General features: G+C 35.6%; 1 protein-coding gene across 10 annotated transcripts in view; it reads right to left on the bottom strand.

The window, feature by feature from the left end:
* Positions 1-6956: 6956 nt before the first annotated feature.
* ntm (neurotrimin) overlaps positions 6957-26965 on the bottom strand; it is a 367086-nt gene continuing 347077 nt past the window's right edge. For 2 of the 10 annotated variants that reach the window (XM_027150952.2, XM_027151006.2), the window contains 6 exons: positions 22141-22275; positions 21631-21751; positions 18982-19133; positions 16908-16943; positions 12699-12755; positions 6957-9596 (listed from right to left, as the gene is read on the bottom strand). In XM_027150952.2, coding sequence (XP_027006753.1) covers positions 9496-9596; positions 12699-12755; positions 16908-16943; positions 18982-19133; positions 21631-21751; positions 22141-22275 — 602 coding nt within the window. In that variant the 3' untranslated portion in view covers positions 6957-9495. The remainder of the gene's footprint in view (positions 9597-12698; positions 12756-16907; positions 16944-18981; positions 19134-21630; positions 21752-22140; positions 22276-26965) is intronic. The other 8 variants (XM_027150978.2, XM_027151025.2, XM_027150997.2 and 5 more) reach the window with 6 other exon arrangements.

The raw sequence follows: 26965 nt of genomic DNA on the forward strand, positions 1-26965 counted from the left end.
ATAAAAGTCTTTCAAAAATCCTCCAGCACTGCCTTATAAACAGTGTATGCAATGTATATGAATGTGTTATAAAGTCCCAGTATACTGTAGGTAACTATTACAATCCCAGACAATTAATGTAAAAACAGTGTTTTATTATTATTATTATTATTATTATTATTATTATTATTATTATTATTATTATTATTATTATATTTTGTCCATTTTTTCTGACTTGCATTGAGTTAAAAAAAAAAAAAACCTGAACATTTAAACATTAAATCATTACATTTCCAACAAAATGTAAATGTTAAAGAACAAGGTAGAATATTCAAGCTGTATCACCCCGAGGTGTTATACTGACTGTCAGCACGGCTGTGATCCAGCTGTATGTAATTGCAAGTGTGATATTGATTTTATAAGTCGATAAATAAGAAAGTAATATCAAGTGACTGATATTTCAGACACAGTATGGTCATATATTTAGTTTACTTTGCTGTGACATTGAAAATAAGCCACAGATGGATAGTGTTTCATGTTGTCATGTAGCATACAAACTGACTCACAGTCTGTAGTAAGCAAACACAGACGATTGGAGTGATACAAAGAGTGAACAGTGAAATGTACCAATGCCAATGATGTTAGAAATACCAGCACTCATGGAACACCACTTGTCCAAGCAAATAAGTGGACCAGACCTAAATGTTCTAAAATTACAATAATAGACCACTTTTCAGACTAAATAAATAACTGAATAAATAATAAATTCTGACAATTTTTTTTAAAAATAGTTTTAAAAAAATAATTTAATAATTAGAAAAATCTACATGCTTGGAAAACATAACAGCAATATAAGAAATGACAGTTTTAAACAAAGGGTTATCACATTTAATATTGGCTTGTTGCTTGTTTAGTTAATGTATAGTTTCCTGCTCTTTATAAAATATATATATTTTTTATGTATAAACATTTTATTGTCATTTTTAAAGCCGTGTTCTTCGATCGGTCTTCAATACTTCACAGCATTGCTTTGCATGTGCCTAAGACTTTCACACTGTATATTAAATAACTGAACCACTAACTGCTGCATTAATGAAGTGTATATTAAGAGGCTTGTGTGATGCTCTGTCGTTTGCAGAAATTGCTAATTTGATATTCAAAATCATTAGCACTAAAGGATGATTTCCTCCTTAACATAAGATATAGAGCAACAGGTATTTATTCATTTCCTTATTATGCTTTTTGCATATACTTGACAAAGTTTACCTGATGAAGGTGAAAATCCCTTTTTTCAGTTTTTGTTTTCCCCCCCAACGTGTGTACAGAACTGCTGATATTCTGCATGTAGATTCACTGAATGAATCACTCAAACAGGCTAGTTTTGGTGACAATGAACACCTTTGTGAAGCTAATACAGTAACTGCAAGTGAGCACACAAGTCGTACTACAGGATATTTCTCTGTGTATAATTACTAATGTCAAGGCAGATTTGTTAATTTTGTTTTCCCAAAGTGCCGTGCTGTCATTAATGATGTGTAAAAATGCATCTGAAGCCATTTGATGTCATGTTTCAATTAGAATGAATCCTGTAACTTTAGCTTTAGGTTTCCATAGCTGCACAAATCATAATTATTGTATATGAGATTGTAAAGCCAGTGGAAGCTCTGTGCCAGCTATGTGCTCAAACTGAACTGAATGAACTCAGCTGCCAAAAGAATATTTCTTCATAAATATTGTTTCAGATGTTTTTTTTTAATATAAGCTGCACTTTTTCTTTTTGTCCTTCTAGCGGACACTTTGGTGGCTTTCACACTGGGCATGTTTGCTGTGGTCCAAATCCAAGTTTGATTGTTCCCGGCCCCTCTGTAGCGCTGGCCTTGTTTTAGACTCACTCGATTCTATCTAACTCCAGTGCATTTGTGTTCATCTAACAATGTCACAAACATACATGCAGAATGTATTTCACTATTTATTTATTTATTTTTTAGAAAATGGAGTAAGGCATCTTTAGTTTTCTGTGTTCCATCACAATCCCATGCCAACATGTCAACATGGTACACATGTTGTGGACATGAATGATGCTGAAACATATACACAGGTTGACCCGAGTACGAGTGATCAGCATCACACCACAGTTCCAGTGCAGTCCGGTTGAGTCTCGGGTTTGGTGCCACAGTGCACTTCACTGTCTGAATGACAGATATTTTAATCAAACCGTACTGTTTCAGACTGAACCTTTAGTGTGAAAGCTCCCTTAAACATTCTAACTAGAAGCCTGCAACACAGGCTTTTCTTTTCGGTCAGGTTTCCAGGGAGGATCTTTTCCAAAAGTCACAACTCACCATTTAGCATAATTTATTTAACAGTGTACAACCACACATGATATACTAATAGTACATTTTATCTCTAATTTATCTCTAACACACTCTGCATGCTTAATGCTTGCACAAGGCTGTCTTATCCACAGTGGACTGGTGTGTGTTCAGGTCTTCATTCCATACAAACAGCCACACCTGACTCTTCCTGCTTATTCAGTAAATCTTAGCTTTCAGTAGACTTGCTTGGAATAAAAATCACAGTGTCACAGCAGTCACAGTGCCGTTTCTGGATAATATTGTGCACCCTTATAAAAAGGATGAAACTCAGTCCTTTTGCAGATTAAAAATGCTTTATGCCCACGCTTATGATCCAGTCTAAACATATTACTCTATGTTTAAAAATTACATTTACACATAATAAATGTATACAATGGGGGCACGGTGGCTTAGTGGTTAGCACGTTCACCTCACTCCTCCAGGGTTAGGGGTTCGATTCCCGCCTCCGCCTTGTGTGTGTGGAGTTTGCATGTTCTCCACGTGCCTCGGGGGTTTCCTCCGGGTACTGCAGTTTCCTCCCCCGGTCCAAAGACTTGTATGGTAGGTTGATAGGTCTCTGGTAGTGTAGTGTGCCCGGCGATGGGTCGGCACTGTGTCGAGGGTGTATCCTGCCTTGATGCCCGATGACGCCCGAGACCCGAGGTAGTTCAAATAAGCGGTAGAAAATGAATGAATGAAATGTATACAACACAATGTGACGTACTGTAGTGAATATACTGGAAAATAATTGCATCATCTGGCCATCTGATATATTATTATTCTTATACCATAAAAATATACTTGCCATTTTTTTTATTTAAAAAATAAGAAATAAGAAAAAGTCTTACTTTTTATCCATTTGTCCAAAATCCACAAAATGAATTTACATCATCTATAAATGTCATGCTCTCAACAGTCTATTTATTCTTCTCTCTCTCTCTCTCTCTCTCTCTCTCTCTCTCTCTCTCTCTCTCTCTCTCTCTCTCTCTCTCTCTCTCTCTCTCGAAGTGAATGAAACAAAATTGCAGTCTGTTATATTGCTGAGAATCCACAAACTGGAAACCATTTCATCCTGAAGACTCTCCCATAGTGGAAAACTAGCAACTACACTTCTGACGTTGGAGACTCCATCCAAAAAATGCTAAATGCCAAACTTCCATTTTGTTTGCATGGAATGTGCACTATACATAATAATATATACGTCCTTCTGTATTGTACCTTGTTACTGTAGAAATGATAACATATTCAATCCAGCACGTTAAATAAAAAACCTGTGATTTGCCTCGCAGCCAAACGACCGCCTGAGCCGTGCTGAAAATAAACCACCACCTTCTGAACAAGCTGGATGGACAATTCAGTAAATAGATGAAATAATAATGAATAAAAAGTCGTCGTCTCTTTTTTCGACTAATACACGGTTCCAACCCTTATCAAGCTACTGCAATGTATTCCACCATCAGTATCTCAGTGTGCTTTAAAAAAAATGCATCGTATTTCTTTTCCAGGTTTCTCTCTGACCTGGTAAACTGTAGAGCACTGAGAAAGTGTACGATTCTTACAGAACCGTTCTGTGTGCATGTGCAGATGTAGATGCTTGTGTTTTCTTTTTGTTTTGTTTTGTTGTTTTTTTTTGTTTTTTTTTCTTGGAGAATGAATATTGTATCTGTCCTGTGTAATAAAGTTCAGGAATATTTTCTTCTACTATTGGTTTTATTACATAAAGGGATTTGTTTTGTGAATAGCACTGATGAAAATATAATTGAACCCTTCTGTTAGCTGCATGAACAACTATCCAGACAAGCTTTGAAGAAGTTTCTGTGTGGTAAAACAATAACAATGAGAACAACAACAACAACACAAAACAAAAGCAGAAAATTCTATCTGTGATATTCATTTTTGAAACGTTCTCTACAGTAAGCGGACACGCAGAAAATTTTCTTTTATATTTTTCCTCAGACTGGCAGTCTGACCGACACTCCAAAGGTGCCATAGCCAGGAAATGTCAAGTTAGGTTAATTTGCTCTGTCAATATGCATATTTATTCATGTTGTTTTGCTTTCTGAAGGAGTGACAGCTCAGTGGGAGTTCCAGAGGGGAGATCCTGTGAACTCTGATAAAGAACTCCACCAGGAGCATGGAGATGAGCAGAAATCACCACCAATTGTTCCGTTTGTTTGTTGTTTTTCTTTCCTTTTCCCAGCAAATTTCCAAGACAAAAGGCCGCACGCTCCCTCGTTTCTCCCTTTTGTGTTTGTAATAAACACTCGGGGTGGAGACTGAAGACACTCGGCTGTCACATAATTTATTATTATATGATTTATTAGATTTATATTTTCCCCCGGTGTCTCTTTAAGCGTTTGAATATTTACCAGCTGCTATTCAGTGATATTTTCCTCCTGAGCCATTTCTACTTCTCCCTGCCAAGTTGTTCAGTCACAAGGCTTAGATTTATCTTCAAGAAAAGCTTATACATGTGTGGGGTGTGTTCGCAGCAATGTTTTTATTCTCTAATATGCAAAGCAGGAAGTAAAAATACACCTATACCGAGGTTTCTCTTTTCACAAAACCTTTCTTTCTTCCACCCTCACTGGGCTCCAACTCAGAACTATTTTTTGATGTGTGCCTTTTAGCTGCACAAAAGAACGTACCGTGATTGTAATTCACATGTCTCCTCTAAAACAGTTCCAGACGTTTGTCTGTGTCAAACAATCAGCCAAGCCAGAAAGAAGACTGTGTTTAAAGCCACTTTCTCCAAGTGAAACTGAGGTCTTTAATTAGAAAGACAGCCGCATCCTTCCTTTTCTCTGTCCCAGATGGCTTTGCGTGTGTTTCTGATCGGAAATCACAGCTTGCTTGAGCCTCACTACTTAACTCGTGTACTATTTATTCCCATAAGCCATGTCTGCTAATGCTGTGCGTGTGCTCACTGTAGTGGGAGCTCTGTGACTTTTCAATGTTATTGACACTAATTAGGAAACGGTATTTTTGTTTAATCATAACTGTCATTTCACTTGTAATTTATGTTCTTTATTTAGAATGAAACTGATATAAATTGATCCACGGTTGTAAAGATTGACAGATGCTAAAAATATGAATCAGTATCATTTTTTTATACACCGGATGTCAAAAAATGGATGTCTTAGTATGTCATACATAGACAGTATGACACAGTCGTTTATTTTGGTCAAGAAGGATATTTATAATACCCATAATGCATCGTTTGAAAATGTTAGATTTAACACAAGATTTAAACGATTATGTAATGAAATGAGCCATGCATTCACAGTGTGTTCATAAATATAGTGTGTTGTCTGGTACAAATGAGTAAGTAGCTAATTATCTAGATACTGAGTAGATACACATACACACACACATGCACACAATCACAGAGTACTTTATTTGATACACTATTACTAGGTACTGTATGGCCGCGCTTTGCTCTCAATGCAGCATGTTTTTCATGGCACGGATTTGAAAAGATGCAAAAAATTTCCTTTGAGGTTTGAGCTTCTGGTCCAAGTTGACATGTTGCCATCATCCAAATCATGCAGATTTTCAGATACACTTTCATGCTGTGAATCTCTTGTTTTTTCACATCCCCAAGCTGGTCTACTGGATTCAGATCCATTGACTGGAAAGACCACTGAAGAACACTGAACTCATTGTGATTTGAGATGACTTTTGCTTTGTGACAATAGCAATATCCAACTGCTCTGGACATTCTCCATTGATGTTTCTCATGAACAAGTCCTTTTTTTTTACTGTATATACCTAAAATAATCAGCAGCTAGAGAAATTCTCAAGCCAGCCACTCTGGTACAAAGAACCATACCTTGGTCAAGATCACTGAGATCACATTCTGATGATTGATGTGAACATTGCCTGAAGCTGCTGGTCTGCTTCTGCATGATTTTATGTACTGCACTGCTGCCAAACTATTGGCTGAATAATTGGTTGTACGATTATTCCTAATAAAGTGCTTGGGGAAAACTCATAAAAAAAAGACTTGCAATCAGTTTTGAATGATCATCACTAAAACTATGTGTAAAGTGTCAATATCAATAATAATAATTAATATAATAATGAATCATTTAATAATTCTTACCAAAAAAAAATTAATCTTTCAGCTGGAATTTTTCAGTAAATAAATCCCCAATAATTTAATGATTAACTGAAAATGAAATGTTAACTGCCCATTTTCACTATAACTGCGGTTCCACACTACGAATAATATTAAACTTCTTTACTTGCATCTGAACTCATTTTTGATCGGTTCTGAATGATTATGGATTTATAATTACAAAGTTACAAAAAACAAACAAACAAAAAAAAGCTTTTTGTCTAGCTTTACAGTTCAACGCTTAACCAATCCTATTGAAATTAAGGCTGTGCTGAATGTTCAACCACCAAATATGCTTGAGCAAATAATAAGAAAATGTAATTCAATAAAAAGTGCAAATGCTTAAAGTGTTAATCTATGTGTAAAATCTGTCATTTTTCTGCACGGTCTATATTTATTTATTTGTTTGTTTATTTATTTATTTTGAAACTTGTAAAAAAATGAAACATATATATATCAGTCTAATGTGGAAAAAAAAGACACAAATAGACCAGTAAAGCAAGTTCTGTTTAGATACAACATTTTATTGTTGTAAGTCTTAAATATGAACACACAATATCCATAAAGAAAAACATGAAGCAACAATTACTTTACATTACAGGGAGTTTAATTTGATTTGGTCCTCTCTACGGAATCATGTAGGAGAAGAGCGATACATTATTATTATTTTTTTAAGACTTGATTTGGTGCCTTATATTATATTATATTATATTATTTATATTTATTTATTTATTTTTTCAACAAATTTGCACCAGTTCACTCATCCATAGTAAAGGTGTGGGCTCTGGCCATGCACAGATGAGCATCACTCCCCTTCAGAAGATAACATGGCGCAGTAACAGGTTCAGTTCTACCAAATGCCTCGGTTCATAACCCCAGATTACAAAGTTCACTTTCTAAACACACGTCACAAACAGCCCTAAAGAGTGGGTGCAAGTTAAGCTTGAGATTTCAGATTGGGAAAAGTGTGAAATGAGATTTCTGTGCTTTCATGATGCTTTTGAAAGACAACTATATTGCACCTACACTTTATAAAGGCCAAACCTGCTAAAAAAAAAAAAAAGGAAATAAGAATAAAGAATAAAATAAAGACAAAACTGTAGGGTTTTACAGTATATCTTTATAGGTAACCACATACAAAATTCTGCACAAATGCCACACATCTTAAATGTAATCATACCTTGTGCTTGAAATTCACCATTATAATGATAGATAATGATTTTTCCCTTTAAACTTCTGTTTCAAGCTTCATTGTGCCCAGGGCTGTCTTTTTTTTTTTGCTGGGCATGTCAATATGAGAAAGTTATTTATTTATTTATTATATTTTTTTTCTACATTGTTTTTTTTTTATTCACCAGTCACAGCTACTAAAGTCTTCCTGTAAATTAAATCTGGACATGCACACTGACTGTAGTGCAAAAATCATCATCATGTGAGTTTTGCTCTGTCTTTGAGGTACTCTGACTGGGGATATAGCAAATATTCAGGCAAAAACAATGAGACAAAAATAATAAAAAAAATTATAATGTATAGATGCTCAAGCAGACCACACAGCTGCTCTGCAACGATACCATTCTGAAACTCAGATATTGAAGGTAAGACGATGATAGACAATTTTACTTCATCCTGCCCATATACCATATGGAAAGCACACTACTTAATATCAGATTTTTACAATAAACATTTTTTTTTTTTTAGAAGTTACTCTAATGCAAAACAATGCAAATTTCAGAAATAAATTACATGACTCCAACCAGAGCAGCAACATAAAATAGAAAAGTCTGTTGCATTGTATTAAACTGGTTCACAACTTTAGTAAAAACAGGTGCATATTTTCCCTTTGTACAAATCATATGCATATAGAGAAGAGAACTTAGTGATGATGAGTTATGTCAGGATGGGAACTTTTAGAATTATTGAAAAATTGAAGAAGGTGCATTATTACACAGAATATAGGTATGGGTTGAAAAAAAAAATTGTTTGAGCTACAGCAATTGTAACTTCAAAACCAACTTAACAATGATGACTTTGGGCTGTCTCGGTCGGTGGAATGGAAATGTCTACCTCTTGGTTTTTACCCCAGACCTAGAATGCAGCCCTACTCGATCAAAAAGCAATGAGCGACTGGAGTTGAAATCTATTGTTGCTTGATAATATTAATATTAAAAACGAACAAAACAATGCATTTTTAATTGGTGTATATCGTATGTAATTAATGTAATCATATTACATTAAATGATCCCAAACTCCTTTTTAATGTTCTCTCCTGCAGACTAAATTAAATGTTAGTAGTGAGTTTCTTAATGGTTCTGCAAGATTACCCACTTTGCCTTTTCCATTTAATAAAAGTTACACCAAATAAAAAAAAAAAAATCAAATAAAAGTTACACCAAAGTCTGTCTTGTATGAATTCATTTGCAAAAAAAAACAACAAAAAAAAACTTATAAATATTACCATCCGAAAAAAAAAAAGAAAAGTACAATGGGGAGTAGCAGATGTGCCCGGTCTCCCCAAAAACTCTGGAATATGGCATTACCAAAAAACAAATGTTAAAAATAATTATACAGTAATTCTTATTTCTTGAGGTCATTGAATGTGATGACAAACAAGAGAAGGGAGACATACAGTATGTGCATTGGAATAATACTTAGAATACCAAACGTACTTGGAATAATATTATTTTCTTATTAAGTTTGATACTAAAGTTTTAGAAGAAGTTACATTTGGTTAAATTAAACTACAGTTACAGAAATTCTTTTATATGCAAATATATACTGGACAAGCCTCACCTCAATAGGCCTGTTTCCTATGTATAAATCATGAGATTTTTACTGGGGCAAAAGAAAGAAAAAAAAAAGATAAGATAAAAAATATAGGAGAGATTTATTTGACACTAGTATAAAGTAAAATGGGATGATTACTTTATTAAAAAGGTGTAGTGGGGAATCACATGCCCGCCCTCTGCTCTCATCGGTGGCTGCAGGGGTTGATATGAGTGACGAGAGAGATGGGACCAATTCCAGCCGAAAACCTCTTCACCATCAAAACGTGAGCAGTAGCTGCAGGGCGACGGCGAGGAACAGGCAGATGGGTGTGTACGTCCCCGCTTTGCCGCTGTTACCGTCTTGAACTGCACCGGGTCCTAAATAGCATCCAGAGTGAAAAAATTATAATTAATTAAACACACAAAGCTACAAACATTTCAGACACAAAGTGATAGGTAATAAATTAGTGCCATGTCCCTACAGAAATGTGGGGACGAACTAATGAATCTGTCAGCTTCTATAAGGTTATAGCTAAAGATGACATAGCTCCATGTTGTTTTGTTTGAACTGGAAAACAGTGATCCTGAAACTCTGTTAAATATTTCTGCATTTGGGGCCGCATTCAGAGTTGGCGACTTAAGTCTAAAAGTTATGTCAATATTTTCAGAGAGAAAGTTCTGTGTGTTTAAAGATACGTTATGCACCCAGTCTATTTTCTGAGCTTCCCATTCATATTCCTGTCTGTACTTCATGCATATCAGGTTGCCAGGTTTTTCTGTTTCTCTTAAGTAGAAGCATTTGGGTTGGAATAGAAAATGAGAACTGTTTTTTTCTTCTTTCAAATACAGTGTAACCTAAAAGCAAGTGACAATTAAAAAATTAAAAATGATATATACACGAGAAAATGGCCCCCATTTTTAAGTACTCTTAAAAATGAGCAAAATGGGTGCATGAAAAATCCTAGCTGTAATAAATGCTATCATTCAATGTATATTTCAACAGATAATTTGTGTTTCAGATTTTAATTGGTTCATTTAAATAGCACTATATTTTTTTGTTTTTTTTTATTGTAAGTGGACACATACAGTAAATAAAATGGTGTATTTGAACTCTTCGCTGTTGCTAAAAGAAAATAAATCCATGTGATTATGTCTATCCGTGTCTGTCAGCTTGATCCACCACATCTATCATTTTATCAGGAAATCGTAATCTATGTTGCATTCAATGTTTTTTATAATGCGTTTAATTCAGTATTTTTTATTTTTAAAATATTTTTTATTTTCACTTGTCAAATAAATTCAACAATGTTTTCGTTCTTTTGCTGCATTTCCTTTAAAGAAAATGAGCGCTGCAACAGTTATGGCTTCCTTTAAGAGATAATTTTATAAAATAATTTGCTCCTTGAGGTGAGGACTGCCTCTCTAGGATGATCTCCAAAAACAAATGTGTGGGTTGTGAAGGGAATATTAATAGTGTTATATTTATTAATTTCAGTGTGATAACATAGATACACCAGAGTGTCAGATACTGGCACTGGACTCAGAATCCTTCGTATATACGTGATTCATGGTACATGTAACACCGTGGTCCAGGAGAAATGCTATTTCATTTCACTGTGTTCTGCATCACCTATATATGGTTAGAATGACAATAAAAGCTTCTTGACTTAACTTGACATAACTTAGACATGCGTCTGTTTGTAACCGAGAAACGTATAACTCTTATGCAATGTTTAAATGAAGAATGTTTGTCTGAGGTCTGAATACCAATGTGTGCAATATGTGTACTGAATCCTTACATGTGCTTGCTTTAACTCTGAATATGGCCCTTTATTTTTTTATTAAATATAACAGCAGATAAACATTTCCAAAATGTTTTGCTATGTTCACATACATTCAGATAGATTAGACAACTGCTAACCTAATATTAAGAATCGGTTAGCTGGCTACATGAGTCATCTTAACTTCATACACTTTCTTTTATTTCTGTTAAAATGCTATATGTTCACAGAATGTTCAGAGAAGCACAGAATGTAACCTCTGTGTTATTTACTGAGAGTATCATTACACCATAAACGACACTGGAAAAGTAGAGCCATCATTCTGGCTGTGTAATTTCCAAGCTCTTACATGCCCTCATAATATATGCCTTTCCAAGCTCATCAAATCAGTGATGCTACAGTGACTTGCATAAGTATTGACCTTATGGTTGGTTTGGTTCTTCTGATTTCACCTGCTTACTCGCGTGTTAAAATACATGACTACAATTTTAGTTCAAATGCAACAGAACTTCGACTATGTGCTCACACTTTTCTCAACTGAACCTTTTATTTAGTACACTTTACAAATGCGCACTAAAACCACACACACACACATTGCACACACATGCACTTTATTCATAAAAAAAAACGATCTAAAAATACTATCGTTATATCACATCGATATTTTGTCTGTTTTTTTTTACCTTGCAAGCTAATTCCACTTATCCTACTTTATTTGACTTATTCTCTTTAACAAACTTTGGTGTCATATTTATATCGTGATTAAGTAACACTTTAAATGTACTCTACATATGTGACGTTTGATGGCCCCCTGCTGTAAGAGAACAAATTTTTAGAGTTTCACGGAAATGATGGGTAAATATATATACTATCAACTTTTCATTTTATTTTAATGTAAATAAATAACACGCAAACTGTATTCATGTTCTCTTCCTTTTCCCATTCCCTTTCATTTTTTGGCCAATTTTTTCTATACACTTATTTATGCGCACATTAAATAAATTGTCTCCGACGTTAAAAATACAGACCTCACGGCCTCGTGTTTGAGTGTCGGACAATTAATGTGGAAATTGTCAATCACCTGAGTCCCTGATCAAAGTTAAAGTGTATGCGATTATCCACGATGCAACGTTACTGCGCATTTCCAAAACAATATTTGTTATGTAACGAGAAAACAAGAAAGAAAAAATATGATAATGCGTAGTTTCTTAGAACTTCTGTACATTTAAATCATGTTCGCTCAATTAAGCCTGTTAAAAATTTCAGCTTGCCACAAAATGTGGAAAAGGTCAAGGAGGATGAATACTTATGCAAGCACTGTATAAAGCCATGACTGTGCAAAGTGACTAATTATAATCAGACTGCACCTTGGGTAGTTATAAATGTTAGGTAACTGTCATATTTCCAGGCAAATTTGTATTATTTACTGATAGTCTAAAATGAGTCTGTAGATGCCACTGCACATAATAGCTTTAAAACATAATGCATTTATGTCACAAAAGCGCTGACATTATTATACTGCTTTAATCAACGATCCCCTGAGTATGTGTCAGTTTTGTCTTGACTAATTCAAACGTTCCTCTAACTTCTGTTCGTTAGTTTCTAGGTTTAGTAAATTGTTAATGATTGATGTCAGTCAGTCAATTTCAAATCATTAAAAGATTAGAGATTAGCTCTGGTAGTTCTGTCTATTACAAACCTTCCCGCAACTGATTGCGTTCAGTGGCTGTTTGCTCTAAAACAGATGAAGTCACTTCTAAAAAGAGAAATTATATGAAACAAGGCACTTGTTTCAAAAAAGAAAGACAGTTGGGCAGCAGCAAGAAAAAAAGCAAGAAAGCCAAAAGGCAGCTCATTCACTGTGGGCATCTTGTAGGGAAGGAAATAGTCCTCATGGTGATATTAACAGTACTGTTATTATTATCATCATTTTTTCCACCCCTGGAGCTCTCTTTTGTTATTGCGTAAATGTGAACAATAGCAAAATCAGCATTTCCTACTTATTCTCTTTTATTCAACTTTGTAAAGCACATTCAAGCTAGGTTATAGAAATAAAACTACACTTTGAACGTATTGTTAGAGTAGTGGTGTGTGCCATTGTGCAGAAATGTATTTTCTATTATTATAGAGTATTTGTGTTGTCAGTAGTCCATGTTCGAATTTGAATAACACAGAATGAACTCAGTGCACCTAAATTTGAAATACAATACTGCCGTAATTGTTAGTGAGAAAATGAGTTGGAATAGCTACAATTCCTACAACCTGCATCTAACAGCACTTTTCTTTATACATCTTTATACAAGATGATGGAACCTTCTGAAAGAGTTCTGCTGTCTCTGTGGTGGCTCATCCATGAAGCCCCATGTAGCTTCATAGAGCATTATTGCTACATGCTAACTGCCTATTACAAGGTTAGCCAAAAAATGGACTAGATAGTAAATAGTCTATAGCATAAATTGTGCTAAATAAAGTGTGATAGCCTCTTAATTTTGTTTAAGGTTATGTTGTTATTAACGTTGTTCTGCCCCATCAATGGTCGTCAATATAAAAAAAAAACAATATTTGCTAATTTGTGCCATAAATGTATTGTGAAAGTTTAGTCTTTACCATATTCTAGTGAAATAATTCAGTGTGGCCATACATCATAATTTAGACTAAAATCCAAGCCACAAATGTAACATAATTAGGTAAGATAAAATACTTTCATTGTATAGAAAATAATGAGATTTAGTGTGACATTTAAACACAACACTCTGGAAGTAATTAAAAACAAAAAGATGTTAATTAACAGAGTGCACCGTAATATATAATAGATATAGTTATAGATATAATATGACATAAGTGTAATGCCTTCATATTAAATGTATAATAAGATGTATATATTGCAAATTGTAGTCACTCCTTAATTAGTAATTAGAAGAAACTGAGCTGATTTGTGCAATAATGGACTAATTACTATTAACTTTGCTTAACGTTACACATTTAATACATTTTTAGATCACTTGGACACTGACTGATGCTGATATGCAGGGCTCTTAAATTTCAAAAACAAAACTGGCACAAATGACACTTAGGACACAAGCTAGCAGAAAGATAGATAACTAAACAAGTTCAGTGTATTAAATATAGATTCCTTATCTATTATTTGCTGCAAATAGCTTGTGTTTCAGAGCCAGCCACAGCCATCAAGAAAAGGTCCTGAATATGACTAGGAGTGAATGAGGACAAATAAATGTTATCCCAAAGTGAAACATCGCTTAAAGCATCCAGTTCAGCCTAGATTAGACGTTGCTCTTACCGCTCTATTTGCCTAGTAAGCCCACCTGGAGGTCAGAGTATTTTTGGAAGGGTTTCAGTACTGATGTGAAAGTGGGCCCTAATTCTGAACTGGCTAAAAAAAAAAATGAACAGAAACAACTCAGGTCCAGGAAAGAACTAAGGTTTAGAGCTCACATAAGAATCATTAGTGTATCTGCTTTCCTCTGGCTCAAGCTGCTTGGCTGTTCCTGTCCTCCTGACTTGCACTTTCATTAACATGCTGTAAAGCCCATACCCTTTACCCGTGCACAGTGTGGGTCAACTGTAATTGCAGTTTGTGATAAACACCCTAATTAAGGAGCAGGTTTGGTGGTGAGATTGCTGACGTGGCTGAGGATGGAGGCTTTACTGTAAGAGCTGTTCTGGGTTTATAATTATAGAAAGGCTTAACGAGACAGTGCTGTTGGCTGAAGAAAACAGAGACTGTCTGAGTATAGCAGTGCAAATGGCTGGGAAAACCAGGCAGGCCATTAATCTGTTCACTTTTCAATCAGCCGTTTGTGAACCAGCGTTCGCGACTGATTATGGGAAAGTAATGACTGTTAAAAAAGGGAAAACTCTCAGCGAGGAATAAACAGATAACTTCTGTATGTGTTCTGAGTGTTAGCCAAAGATGATTCTGTACGAGACGTGTTTTTGAAGTGGACTTTAAAATAAAAAAGAAGTGAACATAAAATATAACGATGAGCATTTTATTAGTAATGAAGCTAGAAACAATGACAGATGGCAAAAGACAGGTCTTATTCTACAATTATATCACTATTATATCACTATAAATTATATTTAGAATTATATACCCCACTTTATCATGAGCCATTCGTTTGATATGACTGTAGTTTTATTTATTTATTCTCTACCTATATGACTTGAATAGTTTTTTTGTCCTTAAACAAATTGCACAGCTTTTTGGGATACAGTGTTCTTAGAATTATGCTCACTCTATCTATCTATCTATCTATCTATCTATCTATCTATCTATCTATCTATCTATCTATCTATCTATCTATCTATCTATCTATCTATCTATCTATCTATCTATCTATCTATCTATCTAACAAATTCTACTTGTCGATGCATTAAGACAAAATATTTCACAGAAATCTTAAAATACTGGATGCATTTAAAGAGGCTCGAAAATAGTACTTTCTTATTTTATTTTGCTTGATTTTTTTATTTATATTTATTGAAATAATATCTCAACATACTTCACTGCTAGGCCATTAGAAAGAAATTGAAATAAAGGTAATAAAAAAACAAAAACAAACAAACAAAAAACAGTAGACCTCCTGATAATTGCCTCAATTTGCTATTACAGTCAAAGCTACGATCAGTATAAAGCTTCAAATTGATACTGATTGTAATGTTGAATTTTATTTAAATGGCAAAAATCTGAACACCACCTTGTGTCACGCAAATTTCTGCCTGAATGTTTATTTTTTTATTTAAAAAAAAAGAAAAAAAAGCTGAAATTTGCCTGTCCCATGTTCTTTTATAAAATCATGGACACAAGAATGTTATCACAAAGGGTTCAAGCAAAGACTTTATTACATGTCATCCTGAAAAACTAAACCCATCCAAATGGAGGGAGAAAATGAGTTCAGATAAGTGTCTTATTTCTGTCTGAACAAATGTTACACTGTAGTATCATATGGAGTGTCTATTAAATGTTGTGCTTTGATGGGTTTCTGAGAATGCCTTCTAATTTCCTGTGAATTTGCTGGAGCTCACTAGCCTCTTATTTTAGAGACAGCGATCCAATTATAGCACCACAGCAGATTATATTCAATCTTGCAGTTGGATAATTAGAATAATACCAGTTTCTCAAAATCAAATTCAAAGTAGTTAATGCCTCTCTTGAGAAGACAATGTCATCATTCCAGACTCAAAGTGTTTTCAATTTAGGTCAGACATTCTCCATATTGTCTTGACATGGAGCATTTAGTTTCATAAGCACAATAAGTATTTCAGGACATTTTAGGGCACCGACAAGGAATAAGACAGAACAAAACTTTTCATACTTTGCAGATGAGTACTTACACACAGCAGACGCAGGCATGCATAGCCACAATGAAGCCATGGCATGGTGCATGAAGGTTAGACAGGGATATAGAAAGACATAAGGAAGAAAGAAAACACATTTAAGCAACAAAGAATGGAGAAGCATTCAACACCCCACTTGTGGTCTACTGAAGACGGACTGAGGCATGACAGCACCATGCTATTCCCCCAGCAGCAATTCTGCATGTCACCCAAAATGTCGCGTTTATTACTGACATTACGAATTGGATGTCTAAGCTAATATACCCTTTAATAGGGATGGCTAATCACCACTTTATGACCTGACAATCACATTCTGTTAGATGACAAGACAATTATATTAGAGTCTTCAAGGTTTGGGAAATCTGGTGCGGCAATCTCGCAGATCAGCTTGAGCGTCACCTCAGCTACATCGTCTCGTCATCACAATGTGGTTAACAGAAAACTTGAAGCAGTCATTTATTTGCTTATTTGTTTAAATAAGTTTAAAACATGCAGGAACAGGCCCGGCGGAGGCAAGAGCTAAAAGGACATGCTTATGCCGAGTACTAACCTTGCAAGAGCGTCGAGCTAGTGGGTTCAATTACTTCTATATCAGCAAAAACAAACAAACGAAAATGGCAAGATATAAGGCAAAGGCTAGAGATCAAGCCATATCAAACATCAGTATATCCCAGAAATTATGCAATCATTGGTAACACATCTCATTCCTTATTTACTGCCTGACATAAAGATTGCTTTTGTCCATTCTGATGTTGGCATAACACTTGAGTCCACTGACAGCTTTTTTACCTTTGTTTTTTTTAATACTTTTATTGCAGATTACAATACACTATGATGGCAAGACATTTGAAGGTAATGATGTAATACTAAAAAAAACATCAAAACTAATTTAGGAACAGAGACCATATAATATATATCTCTATCATTACAGGGTCATGACTTTGGCATAGATATTCAATAATATTTCACTGATACAAAAAATTATTTGAGCAAAAATGATATCTTTTTAGGGGTAAAATGTTGTTAGAGTTTGTATAATGTTTGTCTTGTTGACTAATGGGATTAATAGAAACCCATGCACCCGGTTCATTCATGCAATTATCTAATCAGCCAATCATATGGCGGCAGCATAGTGCATAAATACATGCAGCTACAGATGAAGACATTTTATTTAATGTACACATCAATTGTGGCAATCAGGGAAAACGTGATCTCAGTGAATTTGACTCTGGCACGGTTCCCGGTGCCAGACAGGATGGTTTGAGTTTGGATTGATTTCAGAAGCTTTGGATCTCCTAGGATTCACACTCACAACAGCTGTTCTGTGTAACACAAAACGTTCATACAAAATGATGTAAAATACAATATAAAAAAAAATAAAGAAATAAAAACCACCCAGTGAGCATATGTTCAGAAGGTGAAAACACACTGTTGATAAGATTGGTTTGAACTGGCAGGAAGGCTGGCTATGGTGAATCAAATGAGCACTTTTTACACGTGTGAGGAGCAAAAAGGCACAAAAACGTTGAACCTTAAGGTGAATGATCTGCAGAAACAAAAGACAAGGATCCATTCCGTTTAGCCAAGAGCAGGGACTTGAGATTACTTTGGTCATATTGGTCATCAAAAATAGACAGCTGGAGATTAGAAAAAGACCAGATGGGTTTTCTGAGATCAGCTTTTTTTGTTGAGATCAGCAGTTTCGAAAATACTCAAACCATCCTGACAGCAAAAACCTTACCATGTTCAACATTACTGGGGTTTTTCATGTTTGCTTCATGTGGATTAATGAAGCTCTTTGATAAGCCATTTTATTTTATTATGCTGCTGCCACATGATTTTATGTCTGTAATTGTATTTTTTTTTTATATTTGTCATTATACTTATTCAATAAATTCTTTCACTGCTAGTATTTTAGTGCATTATTATTATTATTATTATTATTATTATTATTATTATTATTATTGTAATAAGAATAAAAGTTCTTAAGTCTTTTTCTACTTTTACTTTTTCTTAAACTAGAACCAGACTATGACTAAACACCAAGTTTTTTGAAATCTTCCTTCACTGGAACTAACAAACCCAAACCTGTTCCGTCAGGACAATGCCTCTCCGAACAAAGCGAGCTCCTGACCTTAACCACATTAAACACCTGACTTCACTGATGCTCTTGTGGCTGAATAAGCACAAATTCTCAAAGCCTTACTCCGAAATCTAGCGAAACGTCTACCCAGAAAAGTGGTAGATGGTCAATAACCACATTTTTTTTTCATATAATGTACTAGAATTACACTGAGCTAATTATCTTGGTCTAATAATTCAATTTAATGAAGCTGTAGTTCAACAAAAAAGATGTCAGCTTGATTCAAGTGTTGTCAACTTGTAATAATCTTTATGTCAGCTGATGTTTTTTTTAAAGGAATAAACATTTATAAATGTTTAAGTAGGTTTTTGTTAGTAATCATGAAAGTCTCATGTAACCAGATTTCAGCAAAGGATAAAAGCAATAGTAGTTTTTGTTCTGTGATTCTATTGAAATATATTTTATGTGCATAAAGAATAAAGAAGCTCCTCTAACCTTTCTAACTCGGACATGTATAACCGACACGTATAAACTGACTCACCATATAAAATGATGCTTGTGTTCGCACTCCCGAGTTTGTTGATGGCGACGCACGTGTAATTTCCATAGTCTTCCTGAGACACGTTGTGAAAAGTCAGTTTTGACGTGAATCCGGTGTCCTCGATCTTAATACCTTCAAAGCCACTGAAGATCCTGAAAGACAAGGCAGCATGCTGAGGGAGCTGGATCAGCCCAGTGTGATTTGCACCACATCAGAGCTGCTTTTGAAGAACAGGGTGACATTTGTGACAGCATCTGCATTTCATGGCCACAGATGGCAGCTGGCCCGTTACACATAAAAAAAAAAGCAATGTGCAGAAGCCAGAAGATATTAACATCAGCAGCATCCACTAATCACACCCAGCTCTGTGATTTTCTCTTTGCTGACAACAAAGGTAGCTTTGAGAGAACATATTGAGATGCATTGCAGTCAGATATGCTTTAGACAGAATGCCTTTAGTATTTGGATGAATATAAAATAAAGAAGATGCATCAGGCGAAATACGAGGCTTTTAAACTGTAATATCCACCATCAAAACGGAAGCACAAAATGAGGTGTCTCTAGAGAAAGCTGTCAAATCTACCGAGGTGCAAACCTCTGCGCACTCTGTAGCACCTCAATCAGAGCTGAAAGGGCTGCCTGGAGGAGCCTATGGATTTATTTCCTTTTTAAATCACACATTGCGTGGTCTCTTAATCCAAGCTACTTTTTTTTTCTAAAAATTGGGCTAGGTTGTATATTAAGATCAAAAAAGGAAAAGTTGAATAAAATGTGGTATATTTAGCATATTGGAATATGATATCTAATAACCTAATTAATTACTGCTTAAATATAAGCTTAATTAAAGCAATTTATAATTTTGTTTTTAACGGTAAACACAGATTGTGTTGTAGCTACATGTTTGCAGGTCTAACCAGGACAAATCATGATAAAGATGAACGAATGAATTAATTAATTAATGAATGGAAAGTGTGCATTTCCTCCCAGTTGTTTCATGATTAAGATTATCTCAAGCCCATTGACTTGGAAACAAATAACGTTATGCTAATTGATATCATTTATTTTGATATTTGGCCACAGTCTGACAAGGTTTGTAGTTTAATTAGGAAGATTCAAAACTGAATTGAAGGCCGTTAATCCAATTTGGTAACCCTGACTTCTACATAAATACCTTCTCTGAAGATGTGCACATGCTTTCCACCAATCCTAACCTGATACTTTCACAGCAATAAAGCAAGTTTAGATTGAAAATGAAAAATGGCTTCACAGCTTCAGGGTTCGATTCTGAATCCAAGTTACTCTTGGTGCACAGAAAGTTTCCGAGTTTCTGTGCTCATGCGGGTTTTCAGTCACCTCCCAAAAACGTGTGAAAGTGAACTGGATATGTTAAATTGGCTGTAGGTGTGAATGAGAGTGTGGATGGGTTCTTGTGTGGTCATCCCCTACAGGATGAAATCCCACTTCAGGGTCAGTGTTCCCAGCTACTGAAGAAGAAAGAATGAAAAAAACGCTACTGATGCTACATTGAATTAACTACTAAAAACTAAATTGTCAGAATACCCAATATTTGTTTAGATGTTATGCAATATTTACTCATCCTAGTGAGTAACTATGAAAAATATGAGACAGCAACTCTATAGCTTTTACTGTAATGCGGGTCAGACATGATGCTCGCTGGACAAAGGAAGACATATTTCCATAATATCTGGTATTATATAACTCCCTCATTAAATCTAGATAAAAAAAAAATCAGGTACATTATATTTGCAAATGAGATCATTTTACACAACTGAATTCCCAACCATTTTAACATTTTAAAAATATCTCTTCTGGAAAGTCTAATATAATCATGTTTGTCAGTGTGATAACAGAAGGTTCATTAATCCAAACATCCTACCCAAAAATATCAAAGTGATTACAGTCTTTTAAACTCTGTGGCAGTTATAACTCACACAAGGTTTAACCAAGGATAAAAACATTCAGCTGATATTCAGTAATGTTGACATTTAATAAAACTTCTCCTTTCCTTTCTCTGTAATACATCTGCCGAACATATAAACACGTGTACCGCGAATGACAGGTGGAATTTTTATTGCAGTGGCAACACTATCTGTTTAAATATTCCATCTCTAACCAGAGGAATTCCCATTTATTACTGCTTTTGGAGTTATATAAAATAACACGATACATCAGGGCTCAAATACAACTGTACTGTACTGATCTAAATATTAAATAATGTTTTTTACAGGGAACAGGGAACTATAACTACACTTGCTTATTAAGGGCACATACTGTATGTATTCGCTGATTGCACACTTATGATCCTCATAAGAAGAAAAAGAAACCTTTATTTTGTCATATATACATTACAGCACAGTGAGGTTCCTTCTTCGCATATCCCGACGTTGGAGGTTGGGTCAGCCATGATACAGCAAACATGAAGCAGAGAGGGCTTTGTTAAGGGCTTTGCTAAGGCAATCAACAGTGGCAGCTTGGCAGAGCATAAACCACTTGAGCCACCGCTGCCCCAAAAATGTCATTTCTCAAAAATTTCTCAGAAATTTCTCGAAAATGTCATAAATGATCTCAATAGCACTAAGAGGTTAAAGCAAAAGTATTTTTTCCTTTAACCTCTTAGTACTCTTTTACCTTCTGTCATCTCTGTACCACTCGAAATCTGCCTTTGGCACAGCATCTGCCTCGCACGTCAAGACCCCAGTGTGATCCAGAGAGACACCTACATCTCTACCTTCAAACACGGTGGGAGGATCTGCACACACACACACACACACACACACACACACACACACACACACACACACACACACACACACACCTGTTATGAGTGTAATAAGAACAGTCATACATGCTACAAATGTATCTTTTATGCATTATTATCCTCAGTGCAACAGACTTATAAATCTTAATTTTCATACTTTCATCTAACAACATTAGTGTGTGTGTGTGTGTGTGTGTGTGTGTGTGTGTGTGTGTGTGTGTGTGTGTGTGTGTGTGTGTGTGTGTGTGTGCACGAAAGATAAAGTATTTTTCTACTCAGTACAATTCACATAATTGTTACTGTTGCTTTACTTAACTTTACCAAGCATTTGAAACAGGTCATTTAGAGGGAGCCAGTGTGAACATAGAACAAGCACTCACAGTTGACCACCAGCTTCACTGTCTTTCTGTCGACGGCGATGTCGTTGGCTGCTGTGCACTCGTACATTCCTGCTTTGTTTCTGCTGATGGAAGGGATCTCAAAATACTCGTCTTCTGAATCGATGTCATCGTTTCCTATATAAGACATGACAGAAAACAGAATGATCAGTTCTGATCGTGATCTTTTTTGTAGGTGAAAAATATGAGGCTTAAAGCATATGCGTTAATGAAAGAACCAGTAAGCAAATACATGAAAACACATGTCTGCATTTCAGACCCAGTACAGTATGTGTGCATCAAAATTACATCATACTCTTATACATGCTGCACTAATTCTAACAATAATAATAATTTTTTAATAACATAAATCTTTTTTATTTGTCACATACACATACATACAGAGTACGACATGCAGTGAATTTTATTTTATGTTTCCATTTACAGTGCTGACTTAAACAATAGCATTACAAAATCGCTGGTTCTGTCTCAGACCGTAATGCAGCCTGCTAGATTCAATGTGCCGCAATGTGAGAGACATCGTCTCACACCTGGGAGAGACTCAGCTTATGACAAGTCTCAAACAGAACTATCACAGCAGCTACAGAACAAGCACTATCTGTATACAACAATCATTACACTCCTATGATGTATTGAGATGGAACCTGCAAAGGACCACTTTATTCTGAACACCAGTATACCTATCATTAACCAATTAGGCAGGTATACAGCAGCAACGAATCAAGAGCTTGGGATAAATTGTATATCTTACCATGATGAGTATTAGACTGCGATTAATATGTTGTGCAGACGAACCTTGTCATATTGATCCTATCGCTGCTGAATTTGAATTATTACATAAGAATTACAAATGTTCACCTTTTCTTCTTAAAAAACATGGTCAGCAAATGCAGAAAATCTCTGTGGCTATAGAAGAGCTCACTGTCATACCATTTCCCCCGCAGCCATAGCACTAGGGGATCTGCTCATGACTCAATGCTCACAAGTCACAAACTTGAAAGTCAATATTCATAAACCCTGCATAGTCCTGCCTGAGATGTACAGCAGATCTCATGAAAAAGTAAGGGATTCAACACACAGTGTTTTCGTCTATCCATTCCCAAGATATCAACAAAATATCAGACTACACCTCTGCTTATTAGAAGAGCACTGATAAGACCGCACTGGGGTGCTGCCCTTTACCAACCTTTGTGCTATATGAACTACAACTGCCCTACAGCACAGCTTTTTGGCCCAGGCATTCTGGGAAGTTTTTTGATTATCCGTTTTCAGCAGCTGACTATGCATCCTATGCACCAGTTTCTGTACCCTCATAGCTCATAGCTGAAGTTGCTGGACCAAACCTGTTGAAAAGTGCATTTTTGTTGATACCTCAATGATTCTCTCGAAACTGAAATCATCTGCAGGAACAAACAGCTCACCTTGAAGTAGGTCAGTCTGCTCACTAATATTCCTACCAATAATCTGATGAGAGTCAGGTGTCTCCTGCCCAGTATCATACCATAACTACCTGGGTTGAATGCAAATCAGAAAGTGATGCAATATAAAGCAATGATAAGATGTCCATAAGGGAACTGTAGTATTACAGGAGGGAGGAACTCTGCATGTCCTATTAAAGGAGCAATATCCACTACCCACATGAGCTTTCTCATCCCACACTTAATAGAAAACAAAAGGTGCAAACTATTCATTTGCTCATCCCATGATTCCCAAATATTTTCAAGTTCTTGTAATCTCCTCGGTGGCTGGCAAATTCTTGTATGAAGACGCATGGCAGTTAAGAATCTTTGTTGTTCCTGTTAAGTACTCACACATTGGAGAGAAATCTAGCGGGTAAAGAAATAAGATCACCATAGCTCTGATCACAGATAGAGGAATCTCATCTCTCATCGCCAGGTCCATTCATATCCCCATTGTGCTGGATATCCTCTGGCCAGCTTATAATAATCCATCCATATCCTAAAGGTAAAAGCTCTTACAGTTCTCTTCCATTTCTTGTAGACTGTTTCCCCAAGACAGGGAAAAAAAATGCAGATTCCTGCTCTTTACCTTAATCTGAATGGTAAAGCCAAGCTTTCTGACCTACCCCTGCATGGCACTGGGCTACTGCCCCATTGTTAATGACCAGAAACTTGTGCCATTGGAGAATACATAAAGGAAGCATTAGCACTAAATTTTACTCATCCCTCTATTTTATTCCATTCCTCAGCAGAAGACCTCTTTCTCACAGAGACGTATGATTGGGACCACATGGTTATATCTTAACTAAGAGACTGATTGTTTCCTCAAGTCTATTTGTGGAACTCTCTAGTACTGTCATAGTTCACTATGAAATCAAACCCAGTCAAACCCAGTCCTAGATTCATTGGAACTCTTACTTTTATAAGTCATCGATTAGACTACTAAAATCCAATTTGTGGAAAAACATCAGTTTATAGACATCACAGCCAGGTGATCTAGTCTGCTCTCATATTTGGAATTATTTTTAAACTGTACCAGTTTATTAAAAAAAATATTTCACCAAATAATTCTGCATAATTCTTTTCTGTTTTATTCGCTGGGATTCACAGATCCTACAATGTGATGGACTGAATATTGATTAAAACCCACATCTGCTGTATTTCTTTGTAGGAAAACTACAAAGAAATACCTCTGATACATTTCCTCAGTGTATCTACAACAGCAATAAAAACAGATGTCCTGAACTTCTTTTGGCCTGAATGTTTAAGTGCTGTTTTTTCCTCTGTTCTGTTACCGCTATGCTGATGAGACGCTGTTGGAAACGTGGTTTTTTTTGCCAAGAATTTAGAGTTATCGTGCCACATAAGCCCTCAATGACCAAACCAACTCCACGGCATTTCATAACTGCCTGAAGAGCAGAATTAGTTTTCTGAAATTGCTGTTGCATATTATTCCCAAAGATAAACAGCAATGTGTTTCCAAGATCACCAATGTTTTGGTTAAGCCGCCTGACTTCATCGGAAGTAGCTATATTGTGGTTAGGCTCATTAGATATCTCACAGTGATTCCATATTCCATTTGTAATTTTGCACCAGTGCCTATGTTAGTCCGAATTTATTAGTTTTCTTTAAGTTGTAATATCTGCCTACAGTTCTGAGGGTGTGTTTATCACAGTATCCCCATAACCAAAGAGTTAACCTCTGTATTGCCTGCTTACAAGCTGTTTTATCTGCCAGAGATTGTAAATGGTTAAAGACACCAGCTCAGGGTTTGACTTACACATGGGTGGAGTGACTTGTGTAATGGCACCCACGTGTCTATTTTATCTTTCCAATGCCGCAATGCTCACATCTTTGTTCCTACACAATTCCAAGCACATTTCAGCCCAGCGTGCCTACATCCGCTCATCAATTTTTTAGACCAGCATGCTGGTTCCTAGCTGTAGGAAGTGGCCTCTGTTAATGGCTCTTGTCCCCTCCCTATTCCAGACATTAAAGTGGTGACAAAGCCAACTCAGGCAGGCTTTTGGAGAGTCTGGCAAATCATAGCAGGGTTTTGTGTGGATCTCGAGTACTTCTGATTTAGTGTGATCCATGCCATTTATAAGGCTACCACACCAAGCCTTACAACTCCAATAACATCCAGCTGCACTGTTTACTGGATCTGACTCAGGCAAAGGATCATTAGATGAAAATTCAGATATGAAATAAACCAGGCAACAGTTTTGTAGTTTACTTGAATATAGACGTTGATGTGTTGCCGCGACCCTAATTTAGTGACACACTGTCTTAATCGAGGTACAAAAAACATGAATTGCAATGTTGCTCTATCATAACTCCATATATATACTGTATATCTTTGTAAAGAAGAAAGTAATCAGTGATTTTTTTTATCAATTACTTTTGATTACAGATCAAATAGATAGCTTTAGATAAGATTTTATTTTGCTTAAGGTCGGGTTCTGTTAAAAACAAACAAACAAACAAACAAACAAATTAAAAAATTAATGAATTAATGGAAAAAAAAAAGTGACATTCTTCCATCCTGAAGAAGTTTCCATAGATAAAAAATTAAGTTACAAAGTGCTGACACTTTAAAAAACTTTACGGTACATAAGTAATCCATTTAACAGATTCCATTGAAAGTCCACTATATGACTATTATACTGATAATATATTAGAGCAAATGCATTAATATAAACCTATTTGACTGATTTGTGATTATGGAGACACCATAACTGAATGATGGGACAATCATTGCTGCTACAGACAATATTATGATATTTAAATCAAATTCATATCTGAAGCTAAAAGGTTCCCTGTTTCCTCCATCAGGCATATATCAAGGATCAGGCTGTTTAATAATCCAAATGATACAGCTAGATAATATCAAAGTTTTTTTTGAAAAGTGACTGGCAAGACCATGAAGGTGTGAAAAATGTAATAAAAAAATCTTCAAATCAATACGGGTATAACCAATAAAAAGATTTAAGAGCCTGTGAAATATGATCTCTCATTCTGGTACATGTCAGGATTCTGGCAGTAGCATTCTGGCCGGATAAGAGAGCGTTATAGTAATCCAGTCTAGGTGACACAAAAAGCATGTAAAAGTTCCTTACTGTCAGCCGAGGAAAAATGTCAAGAGTCTCAGAGATATTACGGAGGTGACAGTATGCTATGTTGCAGGCTTTACAGGCTTGCTTTTTAAAACTAAGATCACTGTCAAAGCTGACTCTTAGTATTCATGATACAAGGCTTGGCCTTCAGAGACAAGATGCCTAAATATGAAAGAAGCATCTTTTCTTTATCTATCTTTTAAAAATAACAAGAATCTGTCTGTAATAGAA

Source organism: Tachysurus fulvidraco, chromosome 20 (genome assembly GCF_022655615.1).
Source record: "Tachysurus fulvidraco isolate hzauxx_2018 chromosome 20, HZAU_PFXX_2.0, whole genome shotgun sequence".
NCBI classification, from domain to species: domain Eukaryota; kingdom Metazoa; phylum Chordata; class Actinopteri; order Siluriformes; family Bagridae; genus Tachysurus; species Tachysurus fulvidraco.